The 20,697-nt window shown below is 43.8% G+C and overlaps 1 protein-coding gene across 2 annotated transcripts in view; it reads left to right on the top strand.

The window, feature by feature from the left end:
* AHI1 (Abelson helper integration site 1) overlaps window positions 1-20,697 on the top strand; it is a 922,284-nt gene that overhangs the window by 157,268 nt on the left and 744,319 nt on the right. For both annotated transcript variants that reach the window (XM_069235204.1, XM_069235205.1), the window contains exons 9-10: window positions 1,562-1,747; window positions 13,778-13,918. In XM_069235204.1, the coding sequence (XP_069091305.1) occupies window positions 1,562-1,747; window positions 13,778-13,918 (327 nt within the window). The remainder of the gene's footprint in view (window positions 1-1,561; window positions 1,748-13,777; window positions 13,919-20,697) is intronic.

Genomic DNA, 20,697 nt, shown 5'->3' with positions numbered 1-20,697 from the left:
GCAAACATTCAGCCGCTGCCAGACCTGAATTTTACTGTCCAGGCCTTGGAGGTTTATCTCACCTATAACGAGATTCTCCCAAGCACCGGGATGCCTGTGGATTTACCTCACGCCTGGGGGAATGTGCTTGTATTCAGGTATAGATCTGAGGCCGTCACACCTGCTGGAGCTCGTCTGCATGGCCCACACCACGGCAGGATCTACAGACCCAGTCTAGGCCAGAGCACAAGGCAAGGTCATCAGCGAGCAGTACCACAGACCACGACATGCTCAGTAGTGGTGGTAAAGAAAGATAATAAACTTACATTTTTAAACAGTAAAACAAATTACTTTAATTTAGTTGTGGCTGGAAAGGCATCTTTCTCCAATTGGTGACCGAACGAAACAAGAAGTCTGGGACGATGCTTGTGGATGCGTACTTAGCATATATGGTGAACATGGTAAAATATTATTTAGTAGCTTGAATATTTCTAACTTTATTGCAAGAATGGGGAAAGCAATGGATGTCTTGGTGGATTGCGTTAATATTATAAAAATAATTCTTACAAATTCCTGAACCTCTTTCGCTCTCTAACACCATTTGTGTGTATTAGGTTTTTTCATAGACTGGGTGCCCTAGTTTTAGATTTTATATATAAGCAACCTATGTAAGCATATAAGTTTATACTACTTCACTTATTTAGAGTTAGTTGGCATTTTAAGGACTTGATGATTTATTTCTGGCCAGCCCTAGGGTAGAGATTATTCTAGCTTTCACAGTCATGACAATACCCAGAGTTCTAAAATATTTTATACACCCGGCATCGCTGTGTTTTCTTTAAACTTGGTAATCCAAGATTAGTCCAAGAGGTTACATTTAAAACACTTGCTACCTTATGAGTCTGGACAGAAATTAAAAATAAGCTACTCTCCCTGTTTTACATAATACCAATATACCACAGGGGCATCAGGACCAGCCGTCTATTTTTTATGATGCATTTTGTGCTTCAAGACTGGTCATGTAAGAAATTAATTTTTCGATAGAAAAGACACTTAAGGCAATTCAACTCAAATTATACATTTTTAACGTGTTTTTTTAAATTTTTATACATTTACATTTGCTCGGTCGGTACCCACCACCTTAGAAAGAAATTGTATGTGGTGTAAGTGTTTTGTTCTAAAACGCTTATTAGATCGGTTCCCGTTAATTTTGTTCTTTTTACCATTTCCTGCATTTGTTTTGCATCACAACGTTCATAATGTTTTCTGTTATATTCTTACTAATATGGAATCCCTAAGTGGCTGCACTTTACCCTTATTGAAAATCTATGCTAGTTTTCACTTAAACACGATTTTTCTCATTATCTCACCACTAGAATTGCCAAGGTTAGCCCAAAATGTGGCAATTATTCGAGGCTGGTGTGCACTTTCTAAGTATTAGAGTGAAAGACTATAATATTTAATATAATAAACGTAGTATTGAGAATGTGAAAATGTTTTTTTTTTTATTATAACATTTGAATGTCATCCAATGATTATCTAGGCAAGTACTGAACTTGTATTGCTTTCTGTTTTACCTCAGCTTGTAGGTGCCAATGGGGTTCTAAACGTGGATGGTAAACTACGCCTACAATTGTATTACCCACCTCCACGAACCAGGACACAACACAGCTGTGTGGACGTTTATGAGTGGTGGCTAAAGTATCCGAGAAACCGTTACCCATCGACTTTATATGTAACAGTAAAAGGCTTAAAACTACCAGATCAAGTAAGTAGAATTGGAATTTTTGCACGCCATGCAAGACGTTTTAAACGTAAATATTCCATAATTCCAATTGCCTCTTCAATAGTTAAACTTTTCAGTGTGTATTATTAGAGCATTTTTTGGTAATAGAATTGATCCTCCACCTAGCCCACACTTGAGAACATGGAAACTGAAAACAATGTCCCATAGTAGCTTCTTCTGAGAAGTTGTGAATACGCTGCACAGAATGAATGGTAAAAGTGAGTCCCTGCCTTATCTGCTCTCTCCAATATTTACGACATCAGGGGTTAGATTAAAACATAACCGCTGTGCTATGTCACTGTGAAATCATCTAGTTGCCTTCCTTTTTCTAAGCATTTTTTTTCTAAGCATTTTAAACCTGTTTAGGTGGGTACCCTGTCTTAATACCTTTATAAGTGCAGCACATTTATACCTTTCCTTGGTTTACGTAGTTTAATTCATAGTAAGGACACAAATCTGCGTCTGGCTGCATTTATTGTGTGCATTTTGTTGCAGGCTTGTTTCCATCTTCCAGCCTGCATCTTTTTTTTTTGTAGATCACTGGGGCTGTCTCTGCATTTTGGTCAAGAGCTTCAGGGAACCTTCCAATCCCATATTTGGCAAGTGCTATTATCATCTCTTTGGTACTTGTTCCTAAGCTCTTAAAGTCTCAAAGAACAGTTATTTTGCAAAACAGAGTGGCTTTGTCACATCTGCCTCCACAATCAAATGTAATAGAGACCTGAACTTGAATGTGGTACCAAGGGCAGCTCCTCCCTCGTCTGGAATCATGATTCTTTCTTTGCTCTTAGTTCTCTCCCGAGCTTATCCCCACAGTGCACCCCTTTGACTGTTAGGAAATGGATGTGATAGTGTATATTGCATGTGATTGTCTGCATCGTTATCTAATTGATCCTCTGTTCCCCCCTTCCCTATTCACGTTTATTATGCACCAAGTTGTTTAACAACTATTTTTGTTAGACCGGCTTCAGTGGTAGATCACTGCCTCTGTTAAAATGTATGTTGATAAATTTCTATTGTGCGGTCTCTAAAGTGGTATTACTTTTGGTATCATCTTACACATTCCCTGACATTTAGTTTCTAGCTGAAACTTTGCTGAAAACCAATCCCACACCATAGTTAGATTTAGTAGTTTATGTTGAGAAGTAATCGACCTTGTCAAGTGGGAGGCAAATCGATTGTGATACATCTCAGTTCAAATGTGTGAAAATATAAATTTTCGTGTGCGCTAGTGTATTTATATTTTGTTTCTCCTTGACCAGTTTTTTTCATATTTTATAATATTTCACCTTTCAAGTCCATGCTTATCGAACACCAGTTTGATTTTGTTTCTCAGACTATTAAATTGTGTTCTAGTAATTTCTTTCTGGGCTGTTGTCTTCCTCCTTGTAGTTAGCTGTTCGACTAACTGCTTATCATAATCTCTTGATTGAATCACTACTAAACCTTCTATGATTTCTCCGTTCAACTCATTTTCAATTGATTGTTCTGATAAGTTTAATTTCCTTTACGTTCCATCTGCCTGTGTGAGCGAATATTTCAGGTTTCATCTGAAAAACATTTTTCATTCCGTTTCCTCCGTAGCTGATCAGTTGGAAACGGCTACATCTGATCTTTTGTTTTTCCTTTTTGTTGAAGTCAGTAGACTTCATTCATCGTTTCACCCAGAGCATTCATTTGTCCATTAACCTGGGTACTTATAAAATTTGACATATTTCTGCAAACAAATATGAACTTTATTGTAGTGTCAAATTATGAGAGGCAATAGATCACTGTATGTCACTTTGGCCTGTTATGCAATGTGTGCTGTTATTTACCCAAAAACAAGCTTAATGGGGCATACTGGGAATTTTGGCGAGAACAAAAACTCCCTGCTTTAAATTGAGAGCCTTTATGTATGTAAATCTTTGTCGATAACAAACACCAACAATTGGAACTTTGGCGCTGCTAATGCACTCTGCTGTCAAAATACAAAATTTAAATCTAGGAACTTCTTCCAGTATTATTCCGTTGCATGTTGGTTTTATGACAAACTAAACTGTAGTTTACCTTATCCTATATTTAGTTATGTAGGTGAATGTCCCACTTGAAGCTGCTTCGTTAAAGGTAATACTTAAAGTTGTTTCTCTCATTTGTAAATACTGGTAAAAGTCTTTGTCTCAAGGTGTGTTTTCCTTTGCTCTTAAAAGCGACCTCAGTTTATCCTGATTGTTTTTTTATTTTACTTTGGCAGCCGAAAACGAAATAAAACATATGTTGTAACAATGTCAAACAGATATATTAAACTTATATAATACATCTACGGTAATAATCAGCTGTTACCAACCAAGTGAGAAAGGGTAATCCGGTCTTTTAGGAGAACAACAGGGCTTTATATATTTTTAATTGTTCAAATACATCATCTGAGAGGCTCAAATTTGCTTGGAACATCCACTTAGCCAGCCTTTCCCAATTAATACAGGCTAATAAATGTAGTATATCATTGTGTTAATAGGTTAGGCCAACTATCAAGCTACCTTCTTTCTCATAATGAATACCTGGCCAAACGATAGCACCAAATTAGAACTGTTAACCCTGATTGAAATAAGTATTTTTGAATGTCGGTGACATATCGAACGTCTTGCCCATTACTAGTCTTCACTCCCCAAGTAGGCTCCTTGAAATGTACAATGCTTCAACTTAAGTCTTAACTTTATTCTTTAACTTTCTCCGCATTTATGAATAAACCCTTCACTTCTGGTAAAGCACTGAGAAGTACTGGCGGTGATAATGGGTCAAAAGAGCACATACATGAGGAAACAAAGTAGAGACGAGAAAAAGGATACAGTGACAGTAGACTTATTTGGGGGTTACATGGCATAGACAAAGGAAAGAGAGCCCAGATGCTAGAAAATAATATAGGCCAAAAACTGCATCAAATATGTATACATACGAAGAGACGCACAGATATGTGGGTTGGGAGTTATAGGTATGACTTGAGCACAGACAAAGAGACATGGAGGTATGAACCCTGATTAGACAATACAGGGCTCAGGGTAGAGAAGAAGGGTCCGGGTAGGGTGCATATACATGGTGACAGAAACAGTGAATGGCTAGAGTATATACACAGACTTGTAGTCACAGGGAGACAAATCCGGACAGGGAAGGGTGGAGAAGGATAGTCTTGTGAACAGGAAAGCCCAACCACAAGGGCACATGACCACAGACATTGGGATAGGAGAACCTTGGAGCTCAGACTCTAGGGGCATAGAATCCAAGGGGTGTTGGGACTTGCACAGTAATGGGATGGCTGGAACATGGGGACAGTTCGGTAAACCATACAGGACACACATACAGATTCTGGAACATATACATAGGTCTGAGACCCCATAACTGAACAGGACACGACAGCTAACTCTTGGGGATTCAATGACAACTTTATGGGACCACACCATAGCGTATCACATTACACACCAAAACACCATTAAACAGTACACGATAGCATACCTCCCACACTATTTAATCCAGCGATTGCAACATGCTAAACTTCTCCACATCACGCAGTTCTGCTCACTACTTCACGACACTAGAACAACCAACGCCACACATCGCTCAGCACACTTCTAGGAGCAATACAACTCTTCCCATAGTACTTTGTACAGCATACATGATACCATTGCTTCTGATACTGAAGACCCCCACTCCAAAGCGCATAAACACATTCATCATGATAGATGTAAGACAGTTTTTTGGCAGCCATTGCGGTGAACTTCTACGTCAACCAAACTAAGGATATATGATTTGATGACCTACTGTTCATTGGTAGCACTGGTTGCAAAAAAGGGTAAAGCAGTTCAGAAACACATGATTTCTAGATGGATTAACCGTTGTGTTAAAATCTGTTAAGCTTTGATTAAAAAAGACCCACCTGAAGGTATAAGGGCTTATTCCACCATAACCAAGTCTTCCACAGCAGGTTTAGATAGGGAAGTGCTTATAGCAAAGGTATGCAAGGCCACTACATGATCTTTCCTACACACCTTCACCAAACATTAGTGTTTGGACTTTGTTTTAGGGAGATACAGCCACTTTGCCAGCTCTATACTTCAAATTGTATTCTGTACATTTTTCTTGACTCGCTCTAGTTATTGCTTGGAAATCTAACTGCAGGTGAGGAATCTGCAGGTAGATGTATCAAATAGAAGGAAAGCTCACTTGCCTTCAGTGACAATCTTTCTGGTGGATACCGACTATCTGCAGATTGCTCTCTGTCTCGATTACCATTCCATCTTGTGGAGAAAACCTTTTTACAGTCTTTTTAGTAAGGTATGCAGTTAGTCATGCACTGCAGCAATATACAAGTTTCAGTCTTTGTGAATATGTCTGGAACGTTGTGGCAAAAACAGATTCGAACTGATATTAGGACTCCAGTCCCAAGGCTTATGACACTGAGGACATCATCACAACTCCATGCCTGACATCGGAATAGAGTAGATGCTACCTGCTGACACCGGCAAGCTATTGCAGAACTTTTCTAGATCCAATCTTGCGCCTGGGAAATTCAGAGGTGAGGAATCTGCAGGTAGATTGAGTATCCACCAGAAAGATCATTAACAAAAGTAACTTTTCCTTCAACTAACACTGCACCATGATAGAAATTATATCACATCACATGCTAAATGTTAATCCACCTCCACCACATCTAAAAATTATGACAATCACTCACAGCACCTCACTATAACATATCACTTCATAACATACCACACCACATAACAACATACAAGATTTTATACATCATTCCTCAACAGAATACGCAATACCACATTACGCATAGAACCCCACACAATAATTAACACTGACATTGCACAAACCTTATCACACTTTCAGACTCAACTCCACACTTTCTGTGGTACTCAATATATTACATAATACAATTTCTCCTCATACTTAATAACATCAAGCCATAGTACATACGCACTTAAATCAACATAGCACAGCACCACAAATGTTCATCTACACCCAGCAAACCTACCCACATCAAATGAGCAAATGCCAGACCATACCACAGCACACCACACCACACCATAACACTCCAGATGACAACACACAGAACATTACTATATATCACAATTAAACAAATTATCAATATCAATCAAAATATCAAATCTAGTACCCAGGACTACACTACAGACAACTTGCCCCAACATGCAATCAACAATGACATTTATACATTACCATAAGGCAACTCACATCTCTACACACAACTCACTGTACCAGATGCCAGTTTTTAGCACTTACCACTACACACGGACAGTTTCACAACATAGTTCACCATAGCGAACTACACCTACACATCAACCCATAATCTGTAACATCATATTAACTTGTACAAGTTCACTCCGCTTCACACCAAACATGGAACACCATACCCTGCTACAGCAAATGAGATCAGCAGCACCTCCAACACCACCATGCACAGCTGCGCAGTAACCTGCCATTGAGACTTTGTCCTGCAACCCTGTGAAGAAAGGAGTGATTATCTTTCAGGAATGTGATTATTTACATGGAATGAGTATGAAGTCTCTCCAGAACCAGCCTGAGACATCAATATTTGCCTGAGTACACAAATCTATGCATGCTTCAAAGTTAGATTGGTTTACAGCTGGGGCAATTTCCCTTCAGTAGTGGAAAAGAGAAATCCACCTGGTATACATCACTGAAGTGCCTGATGGTAGGGCAGTTTGATGGATCATGGGGCATTGGTATGACCACCTGCTGGCATTTCATGAAGAAAGACACTGGCAACTAACCATAACACTACACAAGACTAGTGAGAATACCATCATGAAATCTAAAGGCACTGATGTAAATAACATAACTAAACAACCCTGCATCCCTCAAATCTGAAAGGTTTATAGAGTTCCTCCTCTTCTTTAACAGAGAAATTTGTGGACTAGCCCCCAACTAGAAGATGGATGTCAGAAGGATGGGGAGCATGTGGAAATTGAGTGAAAATACATGGAAACTGCAAAGCTTCATCAATAGAACCAAAAACGATAATGCTTTGTAATATAGACAAAGTGTTTCATTATCTAGTAGCAAAAGAAAACTAAGGGTACAAAAATGCAAAAACATTTTGAGGCAGACAGTTTTGTTTCCTACTCCCCTTTATGACTATTTTTCAATTTTTGGGTGTATTCAATACCTGGCCATAAGCTACGAGAACCTTCAAATGCCTTTGGAAGTTGTACGTGTTGCACTTTTTAAAAGCGTTCAGGAATGAGGGTGTGGTTTGGAGCGTCAAGATGGCAGTCACACCTTGAATGCTCCGGACTCCCTCCATCATCCGCCTCCATCCTCGCATCTCTGGGACATCCTTTCCCCCTCCAACAGTACAACGGGCCCTGGGACCCTCCTGTTGCACGGGACAACTGACCACCTGCTATGCAATCATTCTCCCCAGTGCGATTTTAATTTGAGGTCTACAAGCATGGCGTACTGCAGCTGGGCCTGTCTGCCTTGCAGCTGCTCCCTCACATTATAAGCATCCCTTATTGACTGCTTCCTGGTCGTGCTCGGAGAGTGGAGTACTTGGACGTAGAGATCTGCAGGGACGCCTCTTCAGGAACTACCCATAAAACTAACAGGTTGTAGGCATGAATACAACGTGGCCCATCAACGCCCCGCATGCATATGCAATATCCCCCTGAGCTGACCCCTTTCGTTGCCTCAATTAATTCTCCCCCTGCCCTCCCCCAGGACATGTCGCAGAGCCTGGGCCCGGGGTCCTCAAGACACGTCTCCTATCCCCATGACTAATACTTGATGGCCATCAAATAAATGGAGGGGCCATGTAAAAGAATGAACTGAGCACTGTCCTGGGATCCCCCTGCTGTCCAGTGATAGTAGGACCCTTGAATACGCCTGAGAGCCTGACGCACTCACACACAGGCTCCTGCTCCATCCAAGGCGGGCATATTGACTCATATTGAAACACCTAATACCTCGCCTGATATCGAACCTTCATCAGAGGAGATGTCCACTCCTGGGGTCTGGCTGCTCGTGCTGCCATACCTTTCTTGGCAAGGGGGCCAGATCCCCGCCAATAATCCTGCAGCGTCACCTTACCTCAACGTAACCATGGGGGAAGACAAATCGGTTGATTTACATCCTTTCAGACCCGTATGGACCAGTATACTACAAACCTGGAGCAGTCTGGAGGCACTACTGCCGACAAACCCGCTCCACCTGAGGGTGATCTTGCCACCATTCTTCAAGCAATCCATGCCTTCCAAACCTCTGTCAAAACAAAGATCATTGTGCGTGGATAGGGCTCTTAAGCGTCAGGACCTCCGCAATGCAACAGCTAGAGTCAAAAGATGAGACCCACTTGTCCATGGTAGAGGACGAAGTTCCCACGCTGAAGCTGCAGGTCTATCAGCTCCTTTCACACACAGCTGAGCTTCATTGCTGTGCTGAAGATGTGGAAAACTGCTCTCAGTGCAATAATTTGTGCTTTGTGTGGATCCCAGAGAACACAGAACCACCCCAAGTGCCGGAATCTCTGGAGACATGAATCAAGTTCTGGATGCCCACAGACCCGCTCTCTCAGTGATTTCTGGTTGAAAGGACTCATAGAATCGTCTACTGCATCCACAACTTTAAAGAGATAGATGCAGTCATGCGGGTGGCTTGATCACAAGCAGACCTGCAATGTGGCAATGCTAAAGTGCTAATCTTGCCAAACGACAATGATGTGCAGCAGCAACTCCGCTCCTACTCAGCGGTCAAGCAGAAACTCTGGGCCCTCCACCTTCCCTACAGACTGCTGTTCCCTGCCCGCCTATGAGTGGTCTTCTTCAACAAGGTCCACCACTCCACTTTCTGTTTTGAGGACAACAGATGCTTTTGGGGAGGAAGTATGGGGTGAGGGGAAGGTTGGAGGGCTGGGGAAGCGAAACGTTTTGTTGTTACTTTGTTTTTGCTTGTTTATGTTCATGTTTTTGATTCGTACCACACTTCATACTCCACCTACATGGTGTTTCCTCTATCTCCACAGGGACACACAATAACAGTCCTTAGGCAGTGACCAGCACGCCAATCAGTCTGTCTGCCCAGATCTGTTTGCCCTCTGCTTTACTACCAAAAATGCCCTTCAGTTCTCCCAATATAGGACGTTTAGAGGTTCTTTCCTGGAAGAGTAATGGACTGCTTGACCAGGTGAAGTGTACTGCAGTCCTGAAATATGCCCTCTGTTTTCTTTCCACCATCCTATTTTTACAGGAAACACATCTAATGGGGAATCACTGCCCGTTTTTGGCATGCCAAGGGTATGACCAAGTCTTCCATTTGGGGTACAGCCGCGGCTGCTGAGGAGTGGTAATTTTTTTGTGCCGCTCACTCCCCCTGACAATCACCAGGGAAGAAAAGGACCTTCAGGGCCGCTTCATCGCACTCACTGGGAGAGCGTGAGGGTGTTTTGCTCAATCTCGCTTGTGCCTATGTGCTCCCAGTGACCTTTCAGGTGTTCTTCAATTAGGTCTCTAGAGTGTTGTTGGCCCTCCCTGAGGGACTGACTGTAATTGATGGGGACTTTAACACCGTATTAACTCCACAGCTGGATGTCACAGGCGTTCCCTCAACTTTGCATTGGTCTCTCGCCCTGCGCCTTTCTGATTGGACATCTGCTCATGGTCTTTGCCACTTGTGGCGGGAAATGCCAATACATTCACACCTCTGCTGAACACCACACACAATCTTGGATAGACTTCATATTTATGTCAGCCCCCATCGTCGGGCAGTATCCCATATCCTAATCCTTCTGCGTGGCTTTTCCAACCACACCTCTCTCTCCTTCTACGAGTGGGCTTGGGAATGGGTGACCATCACCCCATGTGGCATCTCAACGTGTGGTACCTCCAGGATGAGGAATATGGGCGGGCACTGGACAATGAACTTAAGGCCTACTTTCAGACCTTCAGCGGCTCGGTCAAATTGCCTAGCATCTTATGGATGGCTAGTAAAACCACTGTTTGGGCATACACCAAAGGGCACATCAGAGAGAAGAAACAAACCCAATCCCAAAAATCAGTCAACTAGAAGCCCAAGCTCTGCGACTGGAGTCCCAATTGGACTTGAATAATCCCAGTGATATCTCCCAGCGGCTAGACCTGGTGCATGAAGAGATACGACTCCTGTCTCTGGAGGCCGTGAATCAGATGCGGACCTAGACAGCCAGGATGTACGGATGAGGAAACAAAAATGGTAAATTGCTTTACTGGCTCGCCTCTCTCCCGTTGGCAAATAGGATAATACCAGAAATACTCGATACCCAGTGCTGTGGTTATTACACTACCCGTGACATCACGTAGACATTTTCCACCTATCATAGCCATCTCTATACAGCAGCTCCGGGGGTGGCTACGGAGCCTGACCCTCACTTCCTCCAGGAGGTACCCTTATCTTTCAAGGCAGTGGGTACAGCCATAACCTCTGTGGCTTCTGGGAAGACTCCTGCATGAGTTTCCTGCCGAATTCGACACCAAATTACCAGAGACCCTGCCACCTCATCTCTGCGCCGCATACAGAGAGGTTGCAAAGGTAGACACCTCCCCGGCTGAGATAGACACAGCCACGCTTGTGGTCCTCCTGAAAACTCAACCCCTGTCATCCTCCTGCACAGATTACCACCCGGTCTCCCTACTTAATAGTGAAGTTAAGATCTGTGCCACAATACTGGCCACTTGACTCAAACGTGTGCCCTCCAGCCTTATTCACCCGGACCAATGCAGCTTTATGCCGAACAAAAGTATGTACCATTGCTTTTGTTGTCTTCACATTGCTCTGGCAACACCTCCAGTCACTCCCATCTCCTCTGGCCCATCTCCTTATTGATTTTGAGAAGGCCTTTGATACCATGGACTGGTCTGACCTGTAGCATGTGCTGGAACAGGCGGTTCTTGGTCCTCGTTTTAGTCTGCGTGCGCTACTGGGACCCTATTGCCTGGGTCTTGATCAATGGAGTGCTAGCAGATACTTGCCCTATCTGCTGAGGGATACGGCAGGGTCGCCCCCGTCCTCCATACCTTTGCTTTGGAAATTGAGCCGTTGGCGCAACTTATTTGCTGTGATACCCAAGTGCGAGGATGGCAATGGGACAGCGATCATGAAGACCGTATCGCTCTTTACATGCTCCTTTTCGATGTCTCCAGATCATTCAGATCTTTGGTGAGGCTTCTGGACTGCACATCAACTCGTCTAAATCAGCCCTGGTTCCTTTGTCCTTATCCCGAGACTGTATGGCATTGCAGTCTGACATTCCTATATACCTTCTTAGTTTTCAGTACCTCAGCATCTGGGTGGGGCTTCATCCTGAACTTACCTGGTCTCTCAATCTGGGCCCATTGGTGCAGAGGACAAACTCTGACCTAAACAAGTGGCGATCCCTCCTGTTGGATATAATGAGCAGGATTGCTGTCTATAAAATGGTAGTGTTACTGCGTTTTCTGTACGTCTTTCAAAACCTCCCCATATTCCTCCCGTGCCACTGATTCAGAGAGATGAACAGTCTAGTGATATCATTACTTTGGCACAATTCTCGTCCTAGTTTAGCTCTTTAGCTGTGTCACAGTGGTCCTTACAGTGGGGGCCTGGGGATGACCAACCTATACCTCTATTACCTTGCCTCTCACCTCCTAGTGCTTAATAACTGTCGGGCCAGTGGGTGGTCTGATCCGGCTTTCAGACTAGAACTGACGTCATTGGGGTTTTCCCCGTCATGTCCATGCTGTATGGAGCTCCGACCCCGCTGCTGTAACCACGGTTGCCCGCCTAGTGTTTCTTGCCTGGAGGGGCGACTCTCTGACATACTCAATGGGACACCAGACTTACACTTCTGAGACCCTCCTGTGGCTCGGTACATGGTTGTGGGAAATGTGGACCTAATCGGTATATCACAAATTGGGGATGTCTGGGTTGGAACAAACATGCACTCCTTCCAGGAACTTCAGAACACCTAAGCACTCCACCCTTCTCAATTCTACAAATATCCCCAACTGAGGCATGCCCTATATATCCAGGTACGTACCCAGAGAGACCTCCTTCCCAGATTTCAGGCCTTTGGAAGTTAAAGTCCTGATGGGAGCACTAGGCAAAGATGGTGTGTAACAACTTTACCGCACATTGGCCCTACTACTTTGACCCACCTCTGGGAACGGTGGATGGGCCGGTTAGGCCCCCTTGAAGATGACGATTGGCATGACACTCTGATGGCCCATCATATCATTACTATCTCTGCGAGGCTACGTCTGATCCAGACTTCCTCCACTGTGCTTACCTTACCCCAACTCGACTACAGCGAGTAAGGCTCCTTTCCGCACCAGTCTGTCGTTGTTGCGCCGATGCACCCACAGATTTCTATCACATAGTATGGTCCTGCTCAGTGATTCAGTGATATTGAAGGGCCATAACGGAGGAGCTCTCCGAGTTGCTGGTCTGGGAGGTGGACCTCCGACCCCGACCTTTATTGCTTGGTGTCCTGGAGGGTGTGTGTGTGTCACCAGAGCGGACAAGGAGACTCTAGGTACGGCCACCTTAGTGGCAAAACGCATCATTGCAGCACGATGGTGGAACCTGACCCCGCAGGGGATCACATTGTGGCGGACGAGAGTAGACTGGTGTGCATTACATGAAAAACCTGTGTTTGAGGCGAGGGGTTGCCCATTGAAATATGACCGGATATGGGGAAAGTGGCTGGGTCGCTAGAAGTGATTGGTCAGTTGTGTTATTTTGTTCTGTATACACTGCCACTAATTTTCTCTATTACTGCCTAAAGGGGATATATTTACCCACTACTTGACTGTACTGTGTCATGCTATATCGACTGTATGGATGCCTTTTTATGAAAAGTCAATAAAAGTTGGTTATTAAAAAAAAGCATTCAATAATATGATATACAGCTAAAGAAACAGTCATACTTTTGCTATTTTACTCAACAGTTGGATTTAAGGATATCTGAAACTATTATATTTATAGGGAGCATGTTGTTCTCATTCAATGAAGACTGTACAGCAGGATCAGGGTGCTTCCTTTGGTGACGTCCAAACTGCAACCAGTGAATATGGCTCAGATGAGAAAAAGATGGACATTGTAAAGTGGATGAGATTTCCTGGGCAGGTAAATACATTGTAGTAACCATTGAAAACATGGTTGCAAATGTTCTAGGCGTTCATGTTACTCTAAATGCAAAAGATGCAGTGTAGTGGCCCAACTTGTCTGCCAGATTAGGACACACAAATGAACAGGCTATACTACAAGATGTATAGTTCTTTTTAAACTAACATTTTAAATCAGAGCTTCGAAATAGTTTATAAAAACTACATCAAAGTCAAATGACTGTATTGCTCATAGGCAAACTTTGCAATCCGTTAACTGGGAAGGTGTTTATATTATGCTATTCATGAGGTATTACAATGGCATCAATTAGAATATTTCTGTGTATTCCTAATTAATTCATGTTATGTTTCTCATGATGACAGCATTTAATTATGAATGATAAATGCTAAGCACCACACCCATCCCCAAGATGGTGTCTTCACACTGAGCTCAAGATTGCATACAGGAATGAAACGGCAGATAAAAGTCATACAGTTGGGCTGGTTAGGTTGTTAATGCCTTGTGAAAAGTTAGGAAATCTGTGTTTTGTTGCTTAGGACCACAGGAGTTTATCTGCTTCTTCTTCAGAGGTACAATTACAGGTCTCTTAAACCATAGAAGTGAAGGGCAGTCAGGTGGCAGCTGGTGGAAGAATGTACGGTCCTTGCAGATTTGTAGTGTGGCAATTTGTAGCAATTAATAGAGGGCTATGGAGATTAAATCCATAATCATCTGAACTGAATTTTCATTGTCATGACCCGTAACCAATATAAGGTTGACACCTATGAATTTGCGAGGTTAGGGCAGATGTGGTCAAGCAATAGGAGAAATCTTGGATGGGCATTTTTTGTTTACTCGTTGCAGGTAGGAAAGCTGATACTGTTACCATAATTGGGGCATTGACCACTGGTTTGTTGATTCTGAGTGCCCCATTAAAACTCCCTTTATTTCCCAGCCCCAGGATTGCTGTTACCAGGATCGGGATCTTGATAATTCTTGAGGCATGGAAATGTCAGGTACATGCTTTGAAGGAAAAATCTGGGGATTGATGTTTCCTAGACATTTTCCAAGCGGTTTCCCAGTTTGTACACGGGGATTGAGGCTGCTTTTGAAAAGCCATTCCACAAATGAATTCTTATTCATTGTCACTTCTAGGAAACATGGAGTTTCTGATTCTACTTCTACATGCAGATTCATCGTCTCTTGAATCCTTCTCCAGGCACCAGACTGGTCAGGAAAACTTGTCTCTCTAGCTCTATCCCAACAGTAGGGACACAGGCTTCATTAAGTGATGGAAGTGTTGTCTCTGGGCTGTTTTCGACTTCATAAAGTGCCCCACTATCATACTGATGCCACTTCCCTTTTTTCCACATCTATACTGCTGTTCTGGAGCTCAATTCTTCTCTGAAAATTCTTTTCAAAATACAAAATGTCCCCTCCCAAGAGGTCAGGGTTTAAGTATGTGATGAATGTGAAGGACAAATGTCTATCAGTAACCTCTACAACATCTGACTGTGGTACCTGGACTCTGAACACAACTCCAGCTCTTGCAAATCATGCCAGAGCGGGCACTTAGAAACCATTAAAGAACAGGTGGTTGAGCTCTTTATGGCCAGTGCCAAGGAAAGGAGAGGTATGTGCAGGTACTGTTCGAGGTAACCAGCGTTGTCAGAGTCAAGGTCCTCTCATTGAAAACATAAGAAGAGGAGGAGGCATGGAAGCAAACATAAACAAAGTAAGTCTCTCAGGCTTCTCTGGGACTCCTCTATGGTGCAGCAATTGGTCAAGACTCCCCTGCCACAAGAGCTGGCACCGCCAACAGAGGTCCGAGCACCACCTTCTTATGTCCCCATTCCGCCCCAGCTGTACCTGGACATTCTAGCACTTCAGCAAGATGGTTGAGATATTGAGGTGTGTGATGGTCATCTTGATATCCTCTTGGGCCGGGCCTTTCCACCTGCACAGAGGATATGTGACAACCATGTGTTGTACCTGTGCTTCTAGGCAAGAGCTTGGATTCCAGCCCTGTGTGTCCTTCGCCTACTCTGTCTTCTAGCTTCTTGCATCCTCCTGATCATGCATGCCTACTGGTATATATGAATGGGAGGGCTCTCCTGTGGTGTCTTTGCAGGCAGTGGGTCCAACATCTGGGTGAACTGACAGAATCCATTGTGGTTTCTGGAGACACTGCAGCAGAGTTTACCTATCAGGGTGTGGAGGAGAAACTTTCCAGAAATATGTCCTTCCAGGTGTGGCCACAATAGTGATGGATTCCTCTTATCTAAGGTAGAAGGGCTCATCTGGAGGAAATTGAGATCAGAGGCCTTTCATTTTATATGACCAGTGTTTTCACATCAGTCTGCTCGAACTAAGAACTATTCACCTAGTGCTCAATGCATTCTTCCTTCCCTTCATGGTCAGTCCTGCTTGAACTACAATATGACGGCAATTATGTAAGTAACAAGCAAGAACGAGTAGGGTTCCATTTTCTCTAGCGAGAAGGTCTGAGGCTCTGGTCCTGGGCACAAAATGGGAGAATGTGGTTGGTGACAAATCTTCTGACAGGCTCACTGAACCCCCAACAAGATGGGGCAGATGTGATCCACAAAAGCTAATTAAGGAGTATCAGGCCCTAATTAACCCGGTTCCCTACTTTTATTTCAAGGACAACAGTTGTTTATGGATGGAAAGGCCACACCCTCATTATGCTGGCATGCTTCAGTCTTGGCCAGTCTGTCCCACTAGGTTAAGATAATACAAACCCGGCGGTCTCAATCTTAGCCCGGAAAAAATCTTTGGGAAAAGGGAGCTCAGAATAAAGTTTTCTCTGATAAATATGGATCCAGATGCTATGTCTTGGGTGAACCTAGGATATCTCCTTTATTAATGAGGACACACAGGGTAAGGTTAAGAAACATTGGTCCACCTTCAAGAATAATCACAGAGGGGTGTATTGAAATGATAAGGACTCACCACACCCCTACATTCTCTAACGGCAACATGTTTCGGCCTTCAATATGGACTCCCACCTAGAAAAATTATTAGCGTGTATGTGAATGGTCCTGGGCCTTTGTGTGGGCAAATCCCTAAAAATCTCTACTGGTACATGAAGCATGACTAAGTCATTTTAATTGGTAAAAATAGGTCGTACCTCGTAACTCAATTATGTCAGCACACCTAAAAAGAAAAAAATAATCAAAAATCATAACCATATTTCCAATGTATGGAATAAAAGGACAACATAATGGTTTGAAAGCAGTATTATCAGTTTGAATCACTCAGAACACACACAGTGAGTAGCACGCATGGTTCACTTCTAAAAGTATTGATTTATTCAATATGTGAAAATATGAATTGAACATGCAACACTCGTGGTCACACTTACCCTGCAGTCATCAGGTTTCTGCACCATCAGTCACTATGCAGGGGGACCTTACCTGTAGTCACACACTGAAAAAATACTAATAAAAAGTTGCATCTCTCAGGATGTATTATCGTCAGCCTATCACTAACTGAGCAGGGGTCATGAGCCCCTGTCTCACAACACCCTCAGGTTACTATATGAGGGACAGGGGGAAGAGAATAGGAAAGGGAGAGGGATCCCCTCGGTACAGAGCACTTTAGAAAGTGAAGGAAAGATACTCGTTCAGGTCACTCCCATCCTATATATTACAAGGAGTTCTACACCACATGAAACAGGGGCTTCATGGGCTTGTGATATTTTCTCATTGTAATAGCAAATGTGAGCAGAGAAACCATTCTCTTATGTATTTAGCCCCAACATGCTTGTAAGGGGCACGACCATCAGATATGTGTTATGCACCATTAATGCAGTCAGTTGCAAGGGGGCCTTGCTGTTAGGGTGTCTAAGATACTGACAATAAACAAAGACAGTAGGCTGTGCATTAGAGGCAAAATTATCGCTGTGGAGTATTCAGGAGTGAAACTATCGCTATGCTGGAATATGTACTGCCCGGAATGGCCATATACAACGACTTTGAATGAAGGGCTTATCGGCAAGACAAAATAGCCCCCAACATCATAATTCCAAATATAGAGTGAGGAGTAAGGAATCTATTAGGCCCCGGCCTCACCCTTCTGACTCCTTACTTCATCAAGGTGAAAGTCCTGGCTTTCCACCTATAGCTGTGCCTCCATAGGTTCAGTAACACCAAACCAGACAGCCTGAGCCACTGTCATCTAGCCTACCACAATGGCATCTTTACCTGGAGGTTGCAAGGAGATCCTTTTCCACTCATTTCCATTTGTATTGCACTGTGTTGTTCGGTATCAGGTGCAAAGAGCTTCCTGGGATGCGATTTGGTTGTAGTGGAGCTTTCTTCCTCAGTACGTGTTAACCCAACCCCCCACCCCCGCCCCACATACCCACCCAGCTCCTCACCATACCCTTGATTCATTGGGTCCTGAGGAAGATCCACCAAGTCAAGGCCCAGGTCTTAGTGGTTTGATTTGCCCAAGAAGAGTCTCATGTGCAGACCTGTTTTCCACCGATTTGTTTTCCACTTAGGATGAATCTTCCCTACAAGTTACAAATTTCCCACCCAAGTCCACACCTTCATTGGTTGCGATTGAGCGGGGACACATAACTGTTTTTCAGCTCCCCTGATGCTGTGGTAAATATGATATTTTCTGGCCAACTTTCCTCCACCAAATTGACTTACTCCAGGAGATGGTTAGGTTTGTCACTTTGTGTGAGGATTACCAGAGTGACGGCTTGAAAGTGCAGCTGTCTGAGATCCTGAAGTTCATGGTTTCTTTAACCCCATGAGGGTGTGTCATGGGTATACTGAAAATGTTTCTAGCATGCTCAAGTCCTCCATTGGTTTGGGATTCTTGAAAGGTCTGACCAATGTGTTTCCTCTTACTCCAATCATTGTGCCACAGTGGGATTTGAACATGGTTCTTACTTTTATGAAAGGAACTCCGTTCATCTCCCTTCACAGTTATTGAATAAGGCATTTATCCATTAAAATGTTTTACTTGTTGCCATTACTTCCACCAGGCTTGGCAGTAAGTTGCAAGCTCTCAGTGTCAGGCCTCATTTCACATTTTAACCAGACTATGTTGTCCTCAGAACCAGAGCTATTTTTTTCTTGAAAGCAATGAACCTTTTCCATCTTAGTCGATCAATCACTCTTCCGTCCTTCTTTTTCTTCCTCAGCCTACAAAGGAGGAAGAGAGGTTTCACAGCCTGGATCCGAAAAAGTGGAAAGCTTTAATTTCGACTGCATAGTGGATTTCAACTAGGATCATCAGCTTCTCATAGGCCTTCATGAGCAGTGTAGAAAAGGACCTTATCTAGGTTGATTATTTGTGCATTAAGTGCACTAAAATCTGCTACATCACAAAATAAACCAATGGACGGAGTGTTGAAACCCCCAGTCACAGATATGGGTTTAATCCATTGTTATTTTGCTCACTACATCACCCCAGTTTGGACCCAGCCATATGCAAATCAGTCTTGACTCTGCTCCTTGTGGGAACTGTCCAGCCTGAACTGCCAAGCCAGGTGCTCCCTGCACTGGAAACACACATCCTGGGAGTGGTTTCGGAGTATCACCCCTAATCAGCCAGGCTAGCTTGAATCCAGTGGCACATCAAGCAAGGGACCCACGTTAGGGCATATTCCCACATAGCAACATCACAAAATAAAATGATGAAGTGTTGAAAAAAAGTGAGCAAAAGGAACAATGGATTTCACCCTGATCTGTGACTGGGGGTGAGTGTTTGAAAACTTTCAGCACTCTAGCAATACAAAAGGATGATGGACAAAGTCGCCGTAGGTGGCCAGGGTATGCCCAGACGTGGGTCCCTTGCGCACTATGCCACTGGATTCATGTTAGCCTGGCTGATGAGGAGTGATAACCCCAAAATAAGAACCAGAATGCTTGTTTCCGATCCAGGGAGGACCTGGCCTGACAGTGCAGGCTGAACTGTAACCATAGGGAGCAGGGTCCAGACTTATTTGCATATGGCTGGGTCCAAACTGGGGTGGCATGGTGCGCAAAAGAATGATGGATTTAACCCACATCTGTGACTGGGGGGGTCAGTGTTTGAAAAAGTTCAGTACTCCGTCCATCATCCTTTTGTGTTGCTAAAGTCACCCTAAGTAGCCAGGGTATTCCCAGATGTGGGTCCCTTGCTCACTGTGTGTAGGAAAGGGCCACTGTTGGCATGGTTACCCCCCTCATCCGCCCCCAATCACATTCTACCTAGTGTTGAAGTCAACTATGATTAAAAGTGTACTGGGACCCTGCTAACCAGGCTCCAGCACCAGTGTTCTTTCGCTAAAATTGTACCTTTGTTTCCACAATTGGCACAGCCCTGGCCCACAGTTATGTCCCTTCTAAAAGGTACCCATGGTACCAAGGGCCCTGTGGCCAGTGAAAGTTTCTAAGGTCTGCAGCATGTATTATGCCACCCTAGGGGACCCCCTCCCTCTGCACATGCACACTGCCTTGGTGGGGAGAAAAAGACAAAGTCAACATGGCACCCCTGCCAGGGTGTCATGCCCACAAACCACTGCCTGTGGCATAGGGAAGTCACCCCTTTAGCAGGCCTCACAGCCCTAAAGCAGGATGCACTGTACCACAGGTGAGGGCATAGCTGCAAGGGCAATATGCCCCTACAGTACAGCGTCTAAGTCCATTCTTAGACATTGTAAATGCAGTGTAGCAATATTGAGTATATGGTCTGGGAGTTTGTCATTCCGAAATCCACAGCACCATAATGGCTTCACTGAATAATAACCCACACTGATGCCAGCGGGGGATTTATTG

Source organism: Pleurodeles waltl, chromosome 5, assembly GCF_031143425.1.
Source record: "Pleurodeles waltl isolate 20211129_DDA chromosome 5, aPleWal1.hap1.20221129, whole genome shotgun sequence".
Lineage (NCBI taxonomy): Eukaryota > Metazoa > Chordata > Amphibia > Caudata > Salamandridae > Pleurodeles > Pleurodeles waltl.
The sequence above is the reverse complement of the archived record's forward strand: the minus strand, read 5'-3'. Positions and strand labels throughout refer to the sequence as shown.